This window comes from Gopherus flavomarginatus, chromosome 10 (genome assembly GCF_025201925.1).
Source record: "Gopherus flavomarginatus isolate rGopFla2 chromosome 10, rGopFla2.mat.asm, whole genome shotgun sequence".
NCBI lineage: Eukaryota > Metazoa > Chordata > Testudines > Testudinidae > Gopherus > Gopherus flavomarginatus.
Window position 1 is genome coordinate 73101311 of NC_066626.1, and position 18262 is coordinate 73119572.

General features: G+C 47.4%; 1 protein-coding gene across 2 annotated transcripts; it reads left to right on the forward strand.

Moving 5' to 3' along the window:
* Positions 1-4520: 4520 nt before the first annotated feature.
* NIFK (nucleolar protein interacting with the FHA domain of MKI67) lies at positions 4521-11983 on the forward strand. 2 transcript variants are annotated; one of them, XM_050917170.1, is made up of 6 exons: positions 4521-4708; positions 5297-5425; positions 7678-7786; positions 8409-8620; positions 9962-10021; positions 11787-11983. In XM_050917170.1, exons 1-6 carry the CDS (start codon positions 4592-4594, stop codon positions 11961-11963), a joined length of 804 nt encoding a protein of 267 aa, XP_050773127.1. In that variant the 5' UTR covers positions 4521-4591; the 3' UTR covers positions 11964-11983. The 2 variants fall into 2 exon arrangements, with proteins under 2 accessions (XP_050773127.1, XP_050773126.1); XM_050917169.1 differs by having other exon boundaries at positions 4522-4708; positions 9953-10021.
* The last annotated feature ends 6279 nt before the right edge of the window (positions 11984-18262 follow it).

Genomic DNA, 18262 nt, shown 5'->3' on the forward strand with positions numbered 1-18262 from the left:
CGCACTCAGGGCGCAGGCGCCACATGCGCGCGCGGCAGAGACTCGGGGTCCTTCCACCGCCGCGGCGCAGAGCTGCTGCCCTGCCTAGTGCCGGGCCCGCTACCATCGCCGCGAAGGCCTTCCGCATTCAGCACTGAAGCCGCTGCCCCTGCCACCCAGCGGGCCTCTACATCCCGCGTCGGGACCCCTTCCTCGGAGGGAGGGATTCCACACTCCGAGCACAAGGGTGCCCTAATCACTGCCTGGGCCCCCGCCCCGGGGTCCTTCTACGCTCCTGGCGCAGGGCATGACACACACCGAGGAAAACGGAAGTTGGCTACAGAGCGAGTTCAGCCCGCAAGGGGCCGCGGGAGCCATCTGGGACAGGCAGTGGGATAGCCCCCACCGGGCCAGCGTGCGCAGGCGCAGTGCGCTCTTCTCTACCCACGTGTCTTTCTTACCCTGTGGGGCTGTCCCCGTGTGGCCGCCTGCTTCCCTGGCAGCGGCCTGGCTCTCCCCGCAGGGCCCCAGCGTGCACTGGAGAAGCCGGGCCTGGGGGCGGCTGCAGGGAGGGGCTGCCCCCCCCCCCCCCGGCTCTGCAGGCCAGACTGTGATCACACACAATGGCCTCTGGGCTGACAGCTCCCCCCTCCCCCGCGCTCCGGAGCGGGCAAAGCTCGGCCGTGGCTGGGGAGAAGGGGGCTGACACCCGCCCCCCGCCAGCATCCCCAAAGGGGGGGGGGATGTTTGTGTTACCGGCCGGCTTCCCATCCCTTCACAAGCAGCTGGAGAGCTGCCCGCCGGGGTGCCCGGATAGCAGGGGTGTAAAATTAAGACATGGGGGCTGGGGGCACCTATATGGGAAAAAGCCCCAACTATCGGGACTGTCCCTATAACATCAGGACATCTGGTCACCCTACTGCCCAGAGGGAAAGGCGTGTCAGCGAAGGGAACTTGGCTGCAGTCCTCCATCTTGGCCTGATCCCCCCACAGCAGAAGCCTTTCATTCCACCACCACCTTATGCAGAACCCACGTCTTTAATCAGCCCCCAGCGTTTCATTCCGAAACCCCTTTGCACCAGCACTTTGTGCAACCCCCCCATTTTTGGGAGCTTGTGGGATGTCTTCACCATCTCCCCTATGCAGGGAGCAATAGCTCTTCACCCACTCCTCCAGGTTTGGGGAAGACAGTAGTTCAGGGGGTCTCTCTTCACCCCCACTGCAAAACTTCAGGGGACAGCAGCTCACATAGACTATTCATGCTTGGTGAGGACAGACATTCATTTCTTAACTCCCCTCACTTGGTTTAGGGGCTGGGACACAAGCCACCAGAGGTGGCTTACAAATCTCTCACCCTCTCTATCAGGTTGATCCTATTGGGATCCAGGAAGTGGAAGCCCACCCACTACTAAAGGACCGCCTCCCACCTAAGAGGAGGATCCACAGGACCTGGAAGCCAAGTAATTCCAGGGGACAACTAATAAAATAACAGGGTCGGAAGTGCAATCAAAGGGTCAAACAAAGGGAACCTGACGGGGACACTGAGCAGAGAATCCTGGACAGCGCCCACTGCTCCTTGAAGGCATCAAGGGAGCCAGTGGACGCCACCCAGAGGAACTCTGCCCAGATGCGTGAGCAGACAGAGGATCGGAAATAGGCCCCACAGTCACAGGAGACCCTGTCGACCAACCTTCTCTCCCTGGTTTTAGAGATGGCCATTTTAGCCAGGGCCAGGAGGAGGTTGACTAAGAGGCCCCGTGACTTTGCGGGGCCACAAATAGGGAGTGCGTAGATAAGAAGGTGAGGGTAAAAGTGCAACCAAAAATGTAACAAGATATTTAAGAGGAGCCGGAATAGGGGCTGCAACCTGGTGCATTCTAGGTAAATGTGCGCCAGAGTCTCCCTCATGCCGCAGAAGGGGCAGGTGCCCGGGATGGGGGTGAACCGTGCCAAGTACACACCCATGCTCACGGCCCCCTGGTGAGCTGCCAGCTGATATCCCCGGTGGGTCTTGGGACCAGGGTGGAGTATAGGCTGGCACACTGGGGCTCCTCACCCTCCAGAGGTGGCAGGAGGTCCCGCCACTTTGTCTCAGGGTGGGACACAAGGAAGTGAAGGGTGTGGAGCATGAGTGTGTATAGATGTTTCCTCGGCGTGGTCTGGAAATGAACTGGCTACAAATCGTGCAGCCAGCTCACAGTGAAGGGGCGAGGGGGAGGCCCTTGGGTCCATGGGGCAGGGGCCGACGAAAAGGTCCGGAGGGCTTGGGGTGGAGGGTGGGCAGAGCGTGCCCCTCTATCAGGTTGATTGGAGGCAGCAGCCTCACTGGATCTCTCTTCACCCCCGCACAAGGCTGGGCAGGGGCAGAAAGAGCATGGGGTCTCAATGTGTTTCCACTCACGGTTGGGAGGGCAGCCGTTTATGAGGACTCTTTCCAATCCACTCAGAATTTAGGGAATATATAGGGCCTACTCACATATATTCTATCAAAACTCAAACAACCTAAATCTTTATTTTACTGAACAAATTATTAATTATTATTTATATTACCATAGCGCCTAGGAGCTCTAGTCAGGGACCAGGACCACATTGTACCTGGTGTTGTACAAACAGAACAAAAAGACAGTCTATGCCCAAGGAGCTTACAACTTAAAGACAAGAGATGGATACAGACAGGAGAAATACAAGTAAATTGGATGATACTAGTCAGCATGATTAGCACAGCAGCAGCCTGACTGTTGTCAGCATTTTCGTAGGCATCAGAGAAAGAAAAGTTTTGCTAAGGAAACTCTGTAGGGGCCTCCTTCTGTCCCCATGGAAGTCTATATGGCCCAGATTCTCAGACATATTTTACTCCTGGGGGAATTCTGCAGAGCTGCTGGCTGCCACTACGGGCCGCTGGACTCTACACAGCCCAGCTCTCCGGCTTTCGTCCTGCGGGGATGGAGGTGCTCCATGCTTTGGCTGCCTGGCTTGATCCTCATCCATCCAGGGATGGTGCTACCCAGAGTTCTTTCAATCCAAAGCTCTTCGTAACTTACTCTGTGTGAGGTGGTATCAGGAAATAAATTGGAGACATGGCCATCTGACCAATACATGGCTGGCACAAACCGTACAATACAAGAGTGCTCTCACTTAAAGCTATACTTTATTTAGTTTCAAGCACTTACTCACATCCACAACAGTAAAACACCTCCAGCCCTCCATAATTACTGAAGTTTGGTGTGTATCTCTTGAGTGGTACAGTGGGAGCCGTGGGATTGGCCTGTCTTTCAGCTATCGTTGAGGGCCCTAAACTTACTCCATGAAGTGATCCCAAAGAGACCAAACCTCTCTCCCTTTATTTATCCTTGTTAGTAGACAACTGAAACAACAATCAAAAACCTTGTTAGGCAAGCAGTTTCAAAAGCTAGGCAAGTGGTTTCCTCAGATTGCTGATTAGGCAAATATATTCCTGCAGGGTTTGCATGCCTTGAGGCCCTGACAGACACACGCCAGAAGGCAAATATAGATACGCTTCTTGTTTTCCTCCTAAAACACAGACCCCAGCATGTTCAACAGAGACTTCATGAGGGAGGGGCGCAAAGGTTGAGCAAGAGGCTCAGTCCTCCTGGCTTAGTCATGCTAAGGCTGCACAGGCCTGCAAAAAGGCCCAGAAGTTTGGCTGCTGTTAGCAACAAGTATGATCATCAATATTACACTATCAGTAGCGGTCCCTGGCCTTTAACTGGTCCTTCAAAATCTCCCCATACAATGAGAGAGGGCCCGGGAGACCTGGCTCTGGCAAAGGGTGAGGAAGGGCAGGACTGTAAAGAAGCTGGGGGCAGTAAAGGCTCTGGGGGGGAGGGGGTGCCCCACAGCTGGGCTCTGGGGATGCAGGTACCTGGGCTCTGGGATGGCCCCACACACCGCCCCCTCCAGCATCCCCCAACTGGAACCGGATTGTCACAGGGGTTTAATTCTCTACTCCTGGGGCAATTTTTTGTTGTCATCTCTATAGTGACATTCTTGTTGACAAATATTTTGAAATAAATTACCAAAATAATGTAAACTGGAGCCATTATACTGTGTTCTTTTGACAAATAAAATAGGCAGCATTTTAAACTGTGTGCAGATTTGCTTGGTGCAGAATTCCCCTGGGGAGCTGTTTTTAGGCACCTAACTGCCATTGATGCTCTGGGTCTATGGGCGTGTCCCTTTCTTGCCATGCTCTGGGGCCTGCTTTGCCGATGAGTTCCCAGCCTCTCCACCGGGGCAGCCCTGCCTGGCTCATGCCCAGCTCCATTCAGTTCCCCTGGGCGCCTGCCCCTGAAAACAGGGCCTCGGGGGCACGTGTAGGTTAGAGGGGGAAAGAAGCAGGGCCCCGACTAGCTCCCCGGCCAGCGCCCACGTGGCCGCCCCCAGCTGGCGGGGTGCGGGGCGCGCTGGCTGCGCTCTGTCCGCCAGGGGCCGCTGTAGCCCTACGTCTCTGCTCGGGCCCTGGAGCCCAGGCGGGCGGAAATTGGCTGAAGGCGCTTCCGGCGAAGGACCCGGAAGCGGAAGTGGCTACAGCGTGGTGGCAGGCAGGCAGCGGCGGCGTGGTCCGGTGTAGTTAGTGCGAGAGCGCGGTGTGATGGCGGCGGCGGCGGAAGTGGTTGGGGCCTCGGCCTCGCTCCTCGCCCTGGACCCGCAGCTGCAGCGCGAGTTCCAGGACAAGGTGCTGCGCGTCCGCTCCGGCAGGGGGACCAAGGTGAGAGCCCGGGCCCCGCCGGCGGGTCTCAGCCCCCTCGGGCAAGCCCCGGGCAGCGGGGCCCGCGCTGGAGCTGCCTGCGGGGAGGCGGCCCTGAGCGGGCGGGCCGGGGGCTCCTTCCCTTCTCCCGGGGCTGCGGAGTCACTTCTGGACAGTCAGTGCAGCGGGCACTGCGGGATCCGCTACGGAGGAGGGAGACATTTCAGACGCCGAACAGCCAGAGGCTGCCTAAAAATTTTGACTCTTCCCCACCGTCTCCCCCCGCACACACACACACCTGTAGAGTTGAGAAACAAGCTCGAAAGTCGCGCAGAGCCGCGATAGTGGCGATACTTGGCAGTAGGGTTTTGTGTTCAAATCTCGGTGGGTGTATTCGTGCTGTGAGTGTGAAAATTGGACCTGGTGGGAGACCGGCTAGGGAAAGAAAACGGGAAATCAGTCAGGGATGCAGCCTGCTTTGGAAGATGAAACTAGAAATTGATTTACTGGGACCAGATCCGTGGCCTTTTGTCTCCTTTTGTTTAAGGTGGTGATTGGGCATAAACGTTCCCGTGTTTTTAATGTTTCCTGTATTTTTCCTGTTCACAGCATGAGAAGCTGACTCCTGGTGTAATTTATTTAGGGCATATCCCTAGGGGGCTTTTTGAGTCACAAATCCAGGAGTACTTCAGCCAGTTTGGAACAGTCACCAGACTTCGCCTTTCAAGAAGTAAAAAGGTAAAAATCATAATTGCTTTGAGCTGTTTAGCTTCCTAATTGCAGTTATTACTGATTTTTCCCTACTTCCCCCAGATCCTCACATTCATTTAATAAACTTTCCGCATTAGAGGTGAGCACTGGCCAAGAGCTATCTGCATATTGGTGTCCTCATTGTTATTTTTTATTACCATTTCCCAGAACTTCATTCAAGGCCCAGTTGTTCCGCATTAAGATGCAGGAAGTAGCAGCCTTTCTTCATTGGCATGGATAACATCATCTTCAAAATCACTGAAGCTCTGACCCTTGGATTAATCTTTGGCACCCTCTTACTCCTTCCTACATGGCCAGAGTGTTACCAAGTTTAACTTCTACAGCATTTCAAAAATCCAATTCTTCTCTATCCCAATGGCTAAAGCGCTTTTCTGTGTCCTTATCTCCAGTCTCGATTGCTGCAACCTTTTCTCCAGCCTCCCTGACTTCCCTTCAATCCATCCAAAATGCACCTGCTAAAATCTGTTCTCACCTGTGTCTGTGCCCTTCCCTCTGCCCACTTTAAGTGTATGTAGCCACCAAAAAGGCATGTGACCGACCAAATATTGTGTAATCTTGTACCCCTCTTCCCTTTCTCCTACTTTGACACAGTCTCAGTTTTTCCTTTCATTCATGTCTATAATTAAAGTGTAAGACCTGTGGGGCAGGGTTTTGTAAAGTGCAGAGCATGCTTTGTGTGCTGCACAAACAAAATCAGTGAACATAGTTACTAGTGCTAGGACTTGGACAACAGATTATTTAACATTATGAAATCCTCACATCCTGGACATCCTCCTCCTCTTGATTTCCATTTTGAGAATGTTACTGATGTGCAATCACTCCAACCAATGTATAAAAGCAATATGGAGGAACATGGACTTTAAAAATGGGCTGCCATTTATGCCAGGGTCTGAGAGAGCCTGAAATATCCCTGCTCTTGTGTTCTAATAGTCCATCCTGGAAACAAGGATAGCCTCTCAGAACACACACAAATGTTCACTCTTCAGGAATTCAGGATCCTTGTCCCACTTTTGAACTTCTAAAGCCATTGATTGGTTTCACAAAAACTTCACCACCTCAGAAGTATACTTTTACTTGGATGTTTATCTTAAATGTCTTGTTCCAGAGGCTGGCTGAACTTTCGTCATTGGCCTTTAAAACCTTTAATTTAAGTTACTGGTTTGAATTCAGCTCAGCTGGTTACTGAAGATAACCTTGTTTTGAAGTCTCATCATTGACTTAGAACTTGTTACTTATATCTGTTTTGTAGTGTAGAGGTATCACTTGAAGTGGAAACCCTGTTGGCAGGGTCAGAAGAGGGAAAAGACTTGCCATTACCTCTTACCTTAAAGGTGGTAATTCCAGAAAAGAATAGAGATAAATAGGCAGGTGTTGTGAGGAAGTTGCCCCTGGTTCTGTGGTTAAACAGGGCTCCAATTCCAGTGCTGTGAATCTAGCCCCTTACATCAGAACTAAACACACACAAGTGAGAAATGTTAGAGTAGTCTGTATCCGCTGTAGAATTCTGAATGAATATAACAGGAGGGACAGTGCTTTTAAACTCCCTGACTACTTTGTAATACAAATGGCTGGCTTTAGATCAGGGGTGGCCAGCCTGAGCCACTCCCCATTAGCTCCCTGCCGCCCACTCCCAGCGCCTCCCACCCACCGGCAGCAGATCAGCGCCTCCCCCTCCCTCTTCACACCTCCCAGTCAGCTGTTTCGTGGCATGCAGGAGGCTCTGGGGAGGGGAGGGGAAGGAGTGGAGTGGGGGCCAGGACCTGTGGCAGAGCCAGGGCTTGAGCAGTGAGCACCCCCTGGCACACTGGAAAGTTGGTGCTTGTAACTCCAGCCCCAGAGTCAGTGCCTGTACAGGGAGCCACAGGTTGGCCACCCCTTCTACTGAAAGGGGAAATGCCCCTTCATCTCATGGCATAACTTTTACTTAGCTCTTTCGTTTTGTTATGTTTGTTACTAAGTAATGTTTATTTCCCTGTATACATAACACAGAGCTATTGGTTTCACATACAATCTGTAAAAGCTTATCTTTATCTTGTACATCATCATAGGCTAATTCTGCCCTAAGACTCGTGAAGTGCTTACTGAGTTTACTGGGAGTTGTCTTCGTTGATCTGAGAACAGAATGCTCCTTGGAGCGTGAAAAAACAGTCTAGTGTAGTTCTCAGACATAGTGTGTAAACATAACCTAGATTTCTGATACTGTTGTCATTGTCTGGCAGACTGGAGACAGCAAAGGCTATGGATTTGTAGAGTTCGAATCAGATGAAGTTGCTAAGATTGTTGCCGATACCATGAACAACTACCTATTCTGTGAAAGACTCCTAAAGTGTGAGTATATGAGACACTGGTGAGCAAGGGAAATGTGAGTGTATTGTTTCCTGGAAAGTCAGGGAAATTTTGCATTTTCGTGTTAGAGTTCCAGCACACAAGGAGCTTTTCCAAGTGAATATCATCGATTCTCTTTTCCTTTCTCCTTGAATGTTGTCATCGTCGTCTGTCCCCTCACCCCATGCAATCCTCGCAGTCTTATGACTGCTAAGACTGTCTAAGATTTCCAAAGGGGTTTGCACCTACATTTGAAATTTTTTAGGGGTCCACAAATGAAAAGAGGTTGAAAATCACTGCCCGATTCTGCTCATTTCCTCTGAGGCATGTGGCATTGACAACTGTCGGAAGATGGGCTAGATGCACCATTGGTCTGACCATTCTTATAATATATGGAGATATACCTATCTCATATAATGAGACGGGACCCCGAAAGGTCAATGACTCCAGCCGCCTGCCTTCTCTATCAGGACCAACTACTGATTTTGCCCCAGATCCCTGAGTGGCCCCCTCAAGGCTTGAACTGCCAACCCTGGGTTTAGCAGGCCAATGCTCAAACCACTGAGCTATCCCTCTCCCCTACCTTCTTAACTGTTGATTTAGTGTGATATGCTTTATGACACAGGTGAATTTATGCCACCTGAAAAGGTGCATGAAAACCTCTTCAGAGGCAGTAAGAAGACATTTAGGAAGCCATCGCATCCAGCAGTCAAGCGATATAACAAGAAACGAACTCCCCAAGAGAAGACAAGGATGACAAAGAGACTACTAAAAAATGAGAAACAGTTACGAAAGAGGCTGGCTGAGAAGGGAATAGATTATGACTTCCCTGGATTTGTAAGTGAAGGCTCTTGTGGTTCTTGGTCAAGTATTAAATTCAAAGTTCATGTCTAAGATTGTGCTAAATAGGAGAAAGTGTTGCATCCAGTATATGTGATTGATCTAAGAATGTTACATTTAATCTGGAGATTAGTGCAGAGATCAAATCACAGTGAGGACAGCGTGAGCGATCTTAGAAATCATACAGTGACTTGATTGCTGGATTGTTGGCTCTACCAGACTTGGGGAATGTCTACACTATGGACCTTACAGCGGCACAGATGTAGCAAGTATCATGGGGTAGCCATGTTAGTCTGGATCTGTAAAAGCAACAAAGGATCCTGTGGCACCTTATAGACTAACAGACGTTTTGGAGCATGAGCTTCCGTGGGTGAATACCCACTTCGTCAGATGCATGCACCCTCGAAAGCTTATGCTCCAAAACGTCTGTTAGTCTATAAGGTGCCACAAGATTCTTTGCTGCTTTTACAGATGTAGCAGTACAGCTGTGCCGCTGTAGAGTCTCCCCTGTAGCTACTCTTTGCCAGCAGGTGATGTCTCCTGCCAGTGTAGCACTGTCCACATCAGCACTTTTTTCGGTGAAACTTCTCAGGGTTGTTTTTTTCACACCCCCTAAGTGACAAAAGCTTTACTGACAAATGTGGTAGTGTAGACAAAGCCTTGTTCTCTTTCTTTTAGAGAAATGTCTTTAACATTATACGTGTTTAATAGGACAGTGACTGACTTGAAACGTAATCTTTGATTCGTGTCAGTTTGTTTTCCACTACTTGCCTATCCAAGACACTTGTAAGCCCCCCTATTACCATAGGACCCGAGCACCTTAGTCTTTTAATGTTTATTTTCGGTCTGCCCCTCTGAAGTACAGAAATGCTATTTCTCCCTATTTGATAGATCTGAGGTAAAGACAGAATAAATGACTTGCTCAAAGTCACCCGTGAAGTCTGTGGCAGGGCAGGGAACCAAATATTCCAAGTCCCAGGCTGGTGCTCTAATCATTGGACCATCCTTCCTCTACTTAGATACTCTATGTTTACAAAGCAATGGGATGAAACACTTAACTATTGCAGGGTCCAATTGTGTATTGTCAGTAGATATACAAGATCCTGTAAGGGTTTTCTTATTTCTGTGATTGTGTGGTGGATGTATACACCAAATCACATTCCTTGACTTCTGTGGCATGATAGGTCAATTTACTGGTTCAGATGTAATTGGTGCAGTAAAGATTTTATAACCGTGAAGGAAAAGTCTGTCGGCTGCATTAGGAGAATCTCAATAACTTTGCATTAGAAGGCAATTCTGTGTAATTACTTGATATGTTTCTTTTCATAGGCTGCACAGATGTCTCAGAAGAAAAAAAATGTTTCAAACTCAAACCTGAACATATCTGTGAACAGCCAGGTAAGATTCATCTGATCTCAGTGGGTTTCATGCAGACTAAAGGCACCAGACCTTGTTCTTCAGACGCATGACTGGTTACTGCAGTTCCCTTGTTACTTTCTTGAGGCTGTGTCCTGCGCCCTGTTGTGCTGGTGACAGACTGACTTTGTAGCAATAAGAGTTGCAGTGTGGGTAAGAGTGCACGCTTCTGAATGGAAGGCAGCATGTGCTGTCTGGAATAGCAGAGGTATTAAGTGTTGTCTACACTAGAAAATTCTACCAGCCAAAGTCTTGCTGGCTTACCGTTACTGATAAGGTATGTTGACAGAATGCGCCAAATGTGGCTGCTTGTGCTGCCCGTGCATCATGTCCACCTGCCATCGGTTGTGTCATCAAAACGCAGTTGCACTGTGGGTAGGCATCCCAGTGTCATCCACACCAGCTTCTGTCTTGCTTCCCTTTAGGAAGTTTACACTGTGGTGTGGTTGCTGTGTATTATGGGATACCCTCATTCCTCTTAAAGGGCTGTGGGAATTTGATCTTGAATTCTACAACTTCCTGTTCCATCCCATTATCTACTGCTCTTTTACATGACATTTTCAACTTGTTTCTGCAAATATGGATGAAGCACACAACAGCTCAGGTCTCTTCTCCAGCCAGCCACTGTTAAAGAGAAAGTTGCATTGTGGGATTGTTGCTGGAGGACGATTCATACTCGTATAGCTATATCTGCGTCCACACTAGCACTGTGCCAACAGATGGTTTATTTCACTTGAGGAAATGGCAATAATTATTCCAGCAAACATGGAGCATTTATCAGCAAGACCCAGAATTATATATGAATGGAAGCCTGGGCCAACAGAAGGAAAATTTTGCCAGTAAAACTTCCTAGTGTAGACCAGGCCGCAGTTTGCTAATCTGGTATAAATAAGCTAAAAGATGTTGGGAGCTGCCGTCAGCCATGTAAAACGAATAGTGCTATGATCAGAAAGGTCAGATTCCCATGCTCGAGATTCCACGTTACAGTCCAAAAGTCTAAAGAACACTAAGGTTTCACCTACTGCTTTGAGCTGTCAGAATGAGAGTTTTGAACACTGCACCTTGGCCTTCTCCATTTTAATGTACACCTGGAAAAGTCCGACTGGGTGTGTGTGTGTGATGGGTTGAGTGCTCTCATTTCGATCCACAGGAAAGAAGTGTCACAGCAGGTAACCGCACTGTGCGGTAATTCTGGATAATTGAGGGTGGGGGTTGGCTTGTCTCTTGTGAAAAGGGCAGAGGCGGCTATCTGAGGGGCTTGTAAAATAAGAAAACAATGCACAGGGAAATGGATTGTGTTTTAAAAAGATATTGCCATTGGGATGTGGAAAATGTTAGTTTCTACATGACTCTGGATTTATAAGGGAGCAATATCCCTGGCTCTTGAATGTCTTTACATTCTTCATGACACCTTCTGTTCATCTTTATTTTCCCTTCGTTTTACCTTCCTTAACCCTTTGAATCAAGGAGTAATTATCTTAATGCCGAAAAATAGAGCAACTCATGACATTTGTTCAAGGGAATAAAAATTAATCTAATTCATATTTCCCCTGTACCATTGCTGAAAACATGTACATCTATTTTAATATGCAAAAATCGACAATCTATTTAGAAAGCTTTCCAGTTTAGAAATCATTCGCACTTGCTATCTCTTGGCAGTTGTTCCATGTGTGCTTGATGCCGTATAGGATATGTCTGTTAGGGAAGCTATCCCTCTAATGGTAACTACCTTATTTGGTTTCTCTAGGACCCCACCCCAGTGTGTACGCCCACAGCGCTTGAGCGTCGGAAATTGCAACCAGCAGAAGATGAAGACGACGAAATAACCATCAGACTGCCTCCAACAAGTGTAAAGAGCACTGCTCGAAAGACCAAAAAGACAACGGAGCTGCAGAAAAAAATTCATCCAAAGAAACGGAAATAAACAAAGACGAAGCCTCTGTAGCCAAGTTTTTCTTAATTCCAAAGGATGCTTGCAAGCTGGAACTTCCAGCGGTCCTTACTGACTTGCGTTCATTCTTGGTTTGAGTAGAACAGTGGTTCCCAACCTTCCCCGTATCAGAGGGCCCCGTCCATCTAGTCCGGAGGCATTCCCACTTAGCAACAAGGGAAGGGTAGCCGCAGCGCCCCGTCTGAGAGCCCCTGCTATAAAAGATTCTCAGAACTCTCTCAAATCCATGTCTGTGTTGATCAGTGTAGATAAAATGGAAGTTTGTGTCCTAAGGTGCCCACTGTCACTTTGAATTAGCTCTGTAACATACTACTCTTCTCTCATTAGAATGGTTGATCCCTTTGCAAGGAAATCAAAGGATAGCCTTGCGAGCCCACTGATGGCAGTATGCTTAACAGTACTAATTAGCGTAGGGATATCAATTTTTATAAACACGTTAGAAGTACACTGTGACTTTCAGTAGCATCAATGGGATGAATGCTCGTTTTACGCTAATGGCGTATTCATCTAATTAATGAAGACTAATTTAGATGATGTTTCAGGCTGCTCCACAATGGAACTCAGATCTCCTGACCCCCAGACTTGGGCTTTTACTGCATAATATGACCCTTTATCACAGTCACCTTTAGAAAAGGAGCTTAAAACTCCAACCACTTAACATGCTTTCAAAACTTGCATTAGCCTATAGGCTGCTCTATAATCATGCCAAACAAGTGAAAGTAATTTACTAATTGCATCTGGATTTCTCTCTTATACAAGTTTGCTGCTCTGTTTGCAGACTTTAAAGGAACCTTGAAAGCGAAGGAAAACATTAAAAACCATGATTCTATCTTCCACTTCCCATAAGTCTGACAACACAAAAAAGTAGGACTTTTTTCAAGTGACTTCTGGCTAGGTTGTGTATGGTGCTGGAATCGTATTGAAATGGCCTGCTTTAAAACAGTTGCATCCTAGATGTGAGTTCTCAGCAAGAATGGGCAAATTTCTGCTGTTTCATGGGTGATCTGAAAGTAGTGTCTATTTTTGAGACAACGTGGTTAAAACACAATACTGAGTGGAGATTTGGGGTTATATGTCTAGCTCTGCTTGTCTGTGGCTTTACACAACTCACTTCATTGCTCTGTGCCTTAATTTTCCCATCTGTAAAATGAGACTAGCTGCTTGTGGGGTGAAGAGAATCAAGTTAATATTTTTCCATCTGCTGATCTTTACAGTGTATTTTTTACTGATCCATAAACTGAGCATGAGTACCCTACACTTGAATAGGGAGGCTAATTCCTGAACGAATGGCTTGTCTCACTCCTACTCTGAGGTCAGAGGAGCTGAGGCTGGCTTTCATTCTGCAAAAAGAATGAAAACGTTTTCGCAACATCTGTCACAGATGACTTTGAGTACTTCAAATTGACATACTGGCACTACAGTGAAGAGGGTAACTACAGACCTGGGCTAAAGTCCTATCCATCATTCTGGGATCAGCATTGGCAGAATGTTTTTGAGGCAGGCTGTTTTAGTTGTTCCAAAGTCTGGTCTGGAATCAGGTGGAGACATTGTTAGGAGAGTAGAGATCTCTAGCTTTGTTTCATCGGTGAGGTCTGTTAATTTGAATATTCAACACAAAAGCAGAGTCTGTCTGTAGTACCAAGTTTCTCAGGAGAAATACTATAGCATGTGCATGGAACTGTCACTCCCCCAGACCTTTTAGAAAGTGATCCTTTGACAATGCAATTAGTATTTGCATTTTGTTTAATATAAGTCTGAGTCACGCAAAAATGAATTTGAGTTACGCATGTCTTGATCTTGTATTGCTTGAGAAGAGAGACTCCCATTGCTGCAGCTTTGTTGGCCATTGGTCAGGGTTGGCAAGAGATTTCAAATGAAAACCTGGCTCAGACTAATGGACAACATACCTGAGCAGCCAATTGAATTCCTGGCTATTGTGTGACTTGCCTGGCAGGAGAGGGGAAGTTTGATCAATTTCCTGGCTAGATCTATCCTCACTTGGTCATCTTACGATTTAAATCGTGAGTCAGATGTGTGTATTTGCTAGCCTCTGTTGGGTGACTAAGGTCAGATAATTTGCCTTTGTCTCTTAGTGATCAAGGAAGCATCTTGGCTGGGTGTGACTTCACCTCAGATGTTTTTGGTTTCTTGGGCACAATGGGACGCTTGGGAAATCTGCTCACCAGCCTGGCAGGATCACCAGTTTTGCGTACCTTCTTTAATAATGTCTTGGCATGCACACAAAATGAAATACACCTTTCCAAGACATTACACCCTCTTATTAGTGCAGATGGGTTTGTTTTGCTTTGCATAGTAAAGTGTTTAATATAGCTATATATTTTAACTATTTATCTATACAGTTAAGGGTTTGAACAGTCTTGAGGTTAAAATTGTTTGGAAGGCAGAATCTCACCTTACATGTTGCCTATCTACAAGGTAATAATCCACTAGTAACTAAATAATTTTAAACAGGAATTTTAAAAATCAGTAGTAATCTGTTTTAAATACAGTAGCTGGCGTGTTAAGGGCCTACAATTTGCCACAGTTGTTTTGTACAAAGGGCATAGATCTAATTCAGGGGTTCTCAAACGGAGTTGTGACCCCTATAATAGTGTTTACATATAAAAAATGTGTTTTGAATTTATAAGGGAGGAGTCACACTCAGGATTGCTCGGTGAAAGGGGTCAATAGTACAAAAGTTTGAGAACCTCTGATCTAATTTATTCATTCTGTCCAGGTCACCTTTAAAAAGCTTATTCTTAACCTAAATACTTACATTAACAAAAGACTTACCAGATCAATGTAGCCTGAACATTATCTCAAAGTATAAAGGTTTCAAAAATTGCATGTTGTAAGTTAATCTGAGTAACAGCCTAGGATCTTATGAGCAATATTTAGATTCAGGAAGGCATACTCACCAAGCTGCTGCTGGTGGTTTTTTATATGCTTTAAAGAACCTAACACTGGATGGCAGCATATTTCACTGATAGGGAAACAAACCCCCACCCCACAATGAACAGAATGGGGGAATCTCTAATGAGTGGTCTCCCAAGATCAAATAAAAGAAACTCTAGTATCTAGGCTGCACCAGGTATGATTGTTATGGCTAGTAAACTGGCTTGGTACTTAGGGCTCTCTCTGCAGGAATGGGCAAGCAGTGTTCCATGGGGGGGCTGGACCTTGCAAAAATCATGATGGCCTTATTGGAAATCATGCCTTGCTCTTTCTCAAAAGGACTTTGATGTTGGTAGAAAAACACTGATCAGTCCAGACTGAGGACAAAAGGAGCTGAATTTGTTTATCCAATATGCTGCCAGCAAACTCTTCTTTCTCACTCTCGCTGTGCAAGCTCCTCAGTTAGAGCCATTCCCCCCCGGAAACAAGTTCTGACTCCTTGCCCTCTTAAGCCTGGCAGTGCTCTGCCCCCTACCTATCTGATCTCATACGCCCTTTCCCCCCTCTGCGTGCCCTGTGCTCTGCCAGTTCAGTTCCCCTATGGGCCAGATATGCATATGCTGAAATCAGTAAGAGGTTTTGCCATCTCCTCCCACGTGTGACTCAATGGCTTTTTATCCTGTCTAATCCCATGTGTCATGCACTGGAATTCAGCTAGTCAACCTCATCCTTCAAATCCCTCCCCAAGAGCCACTCCTATAAGACAGCACTTCCATTGCTAAACTCCACTTTCATTTTGGACATCCATTCTGTATTTACAACAAATCTCACCCAAGGAACTCCTGAGCCCTGTGCATACAATAACAATAGATCCATCTGCTCAGTTACTGCTGTAGCCTACACCTCCACTCCCTTTATCATCCTCCCTTGCTGTTTTGAATCTAATTTACAGCATAAGATCCACAGAGCAGGGATACAGAATTGTCTGCAAGGTGCTGTGCCAGCTTATGATGGTGCGTAGATAGCACTCAGTAATAATCAGCTTACACTATCAATGCTTTGGCAATAAGCTCACTGGTGCAGGCTGACTTGAGATGCTGTTTTTAGGCTGCCTGTGTTATTAAAACACAGCTCTCCCAGGCTCTGCACACAAGCAGAAATTTGGACACCTGATACTTACCAAACATAGTTTCCGTAGCAAATGGACGGACGTGCTGTGTCATGAGTTATGTTTCCCTCCTTGCAGGGATTTCACACTGTGAACACTACAGCACATTTGCTCATTTGACTTGGTCAAATGCAAAATTCTTCACTTGCTCAGAAAACGGATGAGATTTTTGGGGAGGCTGTGGAGTATTTATAGGGATTGGTGACAGGCAAGTTATGTATGCTGTTGTACTGGATCTGAGTGACTCAGATTGGGATAGTGCAGTCTGCCCACATCTACACAACACCTTCTGGCAGAGGAGCTCAAAGCGAATCTGCTCGTTGTGCCTGTGAAGTAATCTCTTCATTCCAGCTGGGGAAGTTGGCCCCAGGAGTGCACAGCATCCCATAGAACACGCAGCACTGGGAACAAATGGTGTGGGGGCTTGACTGAAAAATAATCAAGTGACACAAGTAATCAAGCCTTGGGGCCGAGATCCTCCCAGTATCCTAAGCGCACGTCCAGACTAACCCGCGGCATCGGCGGGTTAAAATCGATTGCTCGGGGATCGATATATCTTGTCTAGTCTGGACGCGATGTATCGATCCCCGAGCGCGCTTACATCGATTCCGGAACTCCATCAACCCGAACGGAGTTCCGGAATCGACACGGAGAGCCGCGGACATCGATGCCGCGCCGTCCAGACGGGTGAGTACCTCGATTTTAGAAATTCGACTTCAGCTACGTTATTCCCGTAGCTGAAGTTGCGTATCTAAAATCGATTTTAATACCTAGTCTGGACGTGGCCCAAGTACAGCTTCGTCTCCCTAAACAATGGACATAGTCTCAGTCTGTGTCATATCCAAGCTAGGAAATGAGGGTGCTGTCGATCAAAGGGGGCACCTTCTTAACTTCTGCCGGGTTTCAGCAGAATGTGGGGATGGAGAATGGGATACGCTGTGGCTACACCCCCAAACTAGTTGGATCACTCCCTTTTTGAGATGCTGGTCTTGCCCTGGGCTCAGTGGCTGCACCCTAGTGCTCAGCGAGTGGTTGTGTCAGCATACTGCATGGCTGAGGAGTGGGTGCTGCAGAAGAGGTATGGGATAAGGGCTTTCCTCCACAAGTCAAACCAGAGTTTAGCTTCTGGTTGTTCTGGCCAGTGATGTGTAGTGAATCCTCCTCCTCTTTCTTTTACAAGTGTGCAGTAAAATGCTACATCCTGTGGATGGAATCAAGGCCTTGCTCAAACAGCTGGGAAACAAAGTCTGAGGGAACTCCAAGAAAGTGGTGGGAGACACCACTGAAGGAACAGCTGTTAGACCAAAGTGACAGCAGCTGTGTGGAAGGCTGGAGCTAGCCAGTGTAAGCTGGGTGAAGGAAGCTGTGATAGGTATGTGATGTCCAACCGCCTCTGAGCTTTCCATTACCACTCATCCATGTGCAATGATTTTTTTTAAAATATGGTGATGATTTAACATTTGCAGTTTGCTAGTGCCTGGAGGCCAAGCAGGTCAGGGCTCTGTGGTGCTAGGTTCTGGACAAATCTGGTAAATGACAATCCCTGCTCCAAGGAGTTTATGTGCTAGGAGACAAGGAATCACAGGTAGATGAGACACACAAGTGGATTGGGATGGGGAGTAAGGGGAGATGGAACAACAACAGTTAATGGGATACTAGTTATTATTTGTATTGTGGTAGCACCTAGGAGCCCCAGTCGTGGAACAGGACCCCACTGTGCAAGGTATTGTACTAACAGAATAACAGTCAAAGCAATGTGTGCGATTCTCAGCCAACCACTAGCTGTAATCACAGCTAAGCACGTGCCTAATCATTAAAGTGAAAGTTCAGAGGCATGACTTCAGTGAGGAATAATCTACATTCTCTTTGCTAAGCAATTTCAGGGAAAAAGCAGAGAGCACACTGCTGGGGGGATTCTGCATGTCCCACGCTTACCTGACACCCATGAGTTCGATCTCACTTTTCTGGCCAAGCTCAGCTGCTGCCAGCGTAAACCATGCAAAAGGTTAACAAATCAGAAGCGAGTTAAGTGTCAAAGCAAAGCATTTTCCCTACTCAGGGTAATGCTGAGCCGCTCTGGATTGAGATTGAAAATGTGGAAGGGCAGCGAGAGATGTCAGTCATGTCACTCACCCTGAAGCTGGGATCAGTTCTCCAGCCACCTGCTGAGTACTGTGAAACTGAAGCCCTGCTTGGAACCACACAGTGC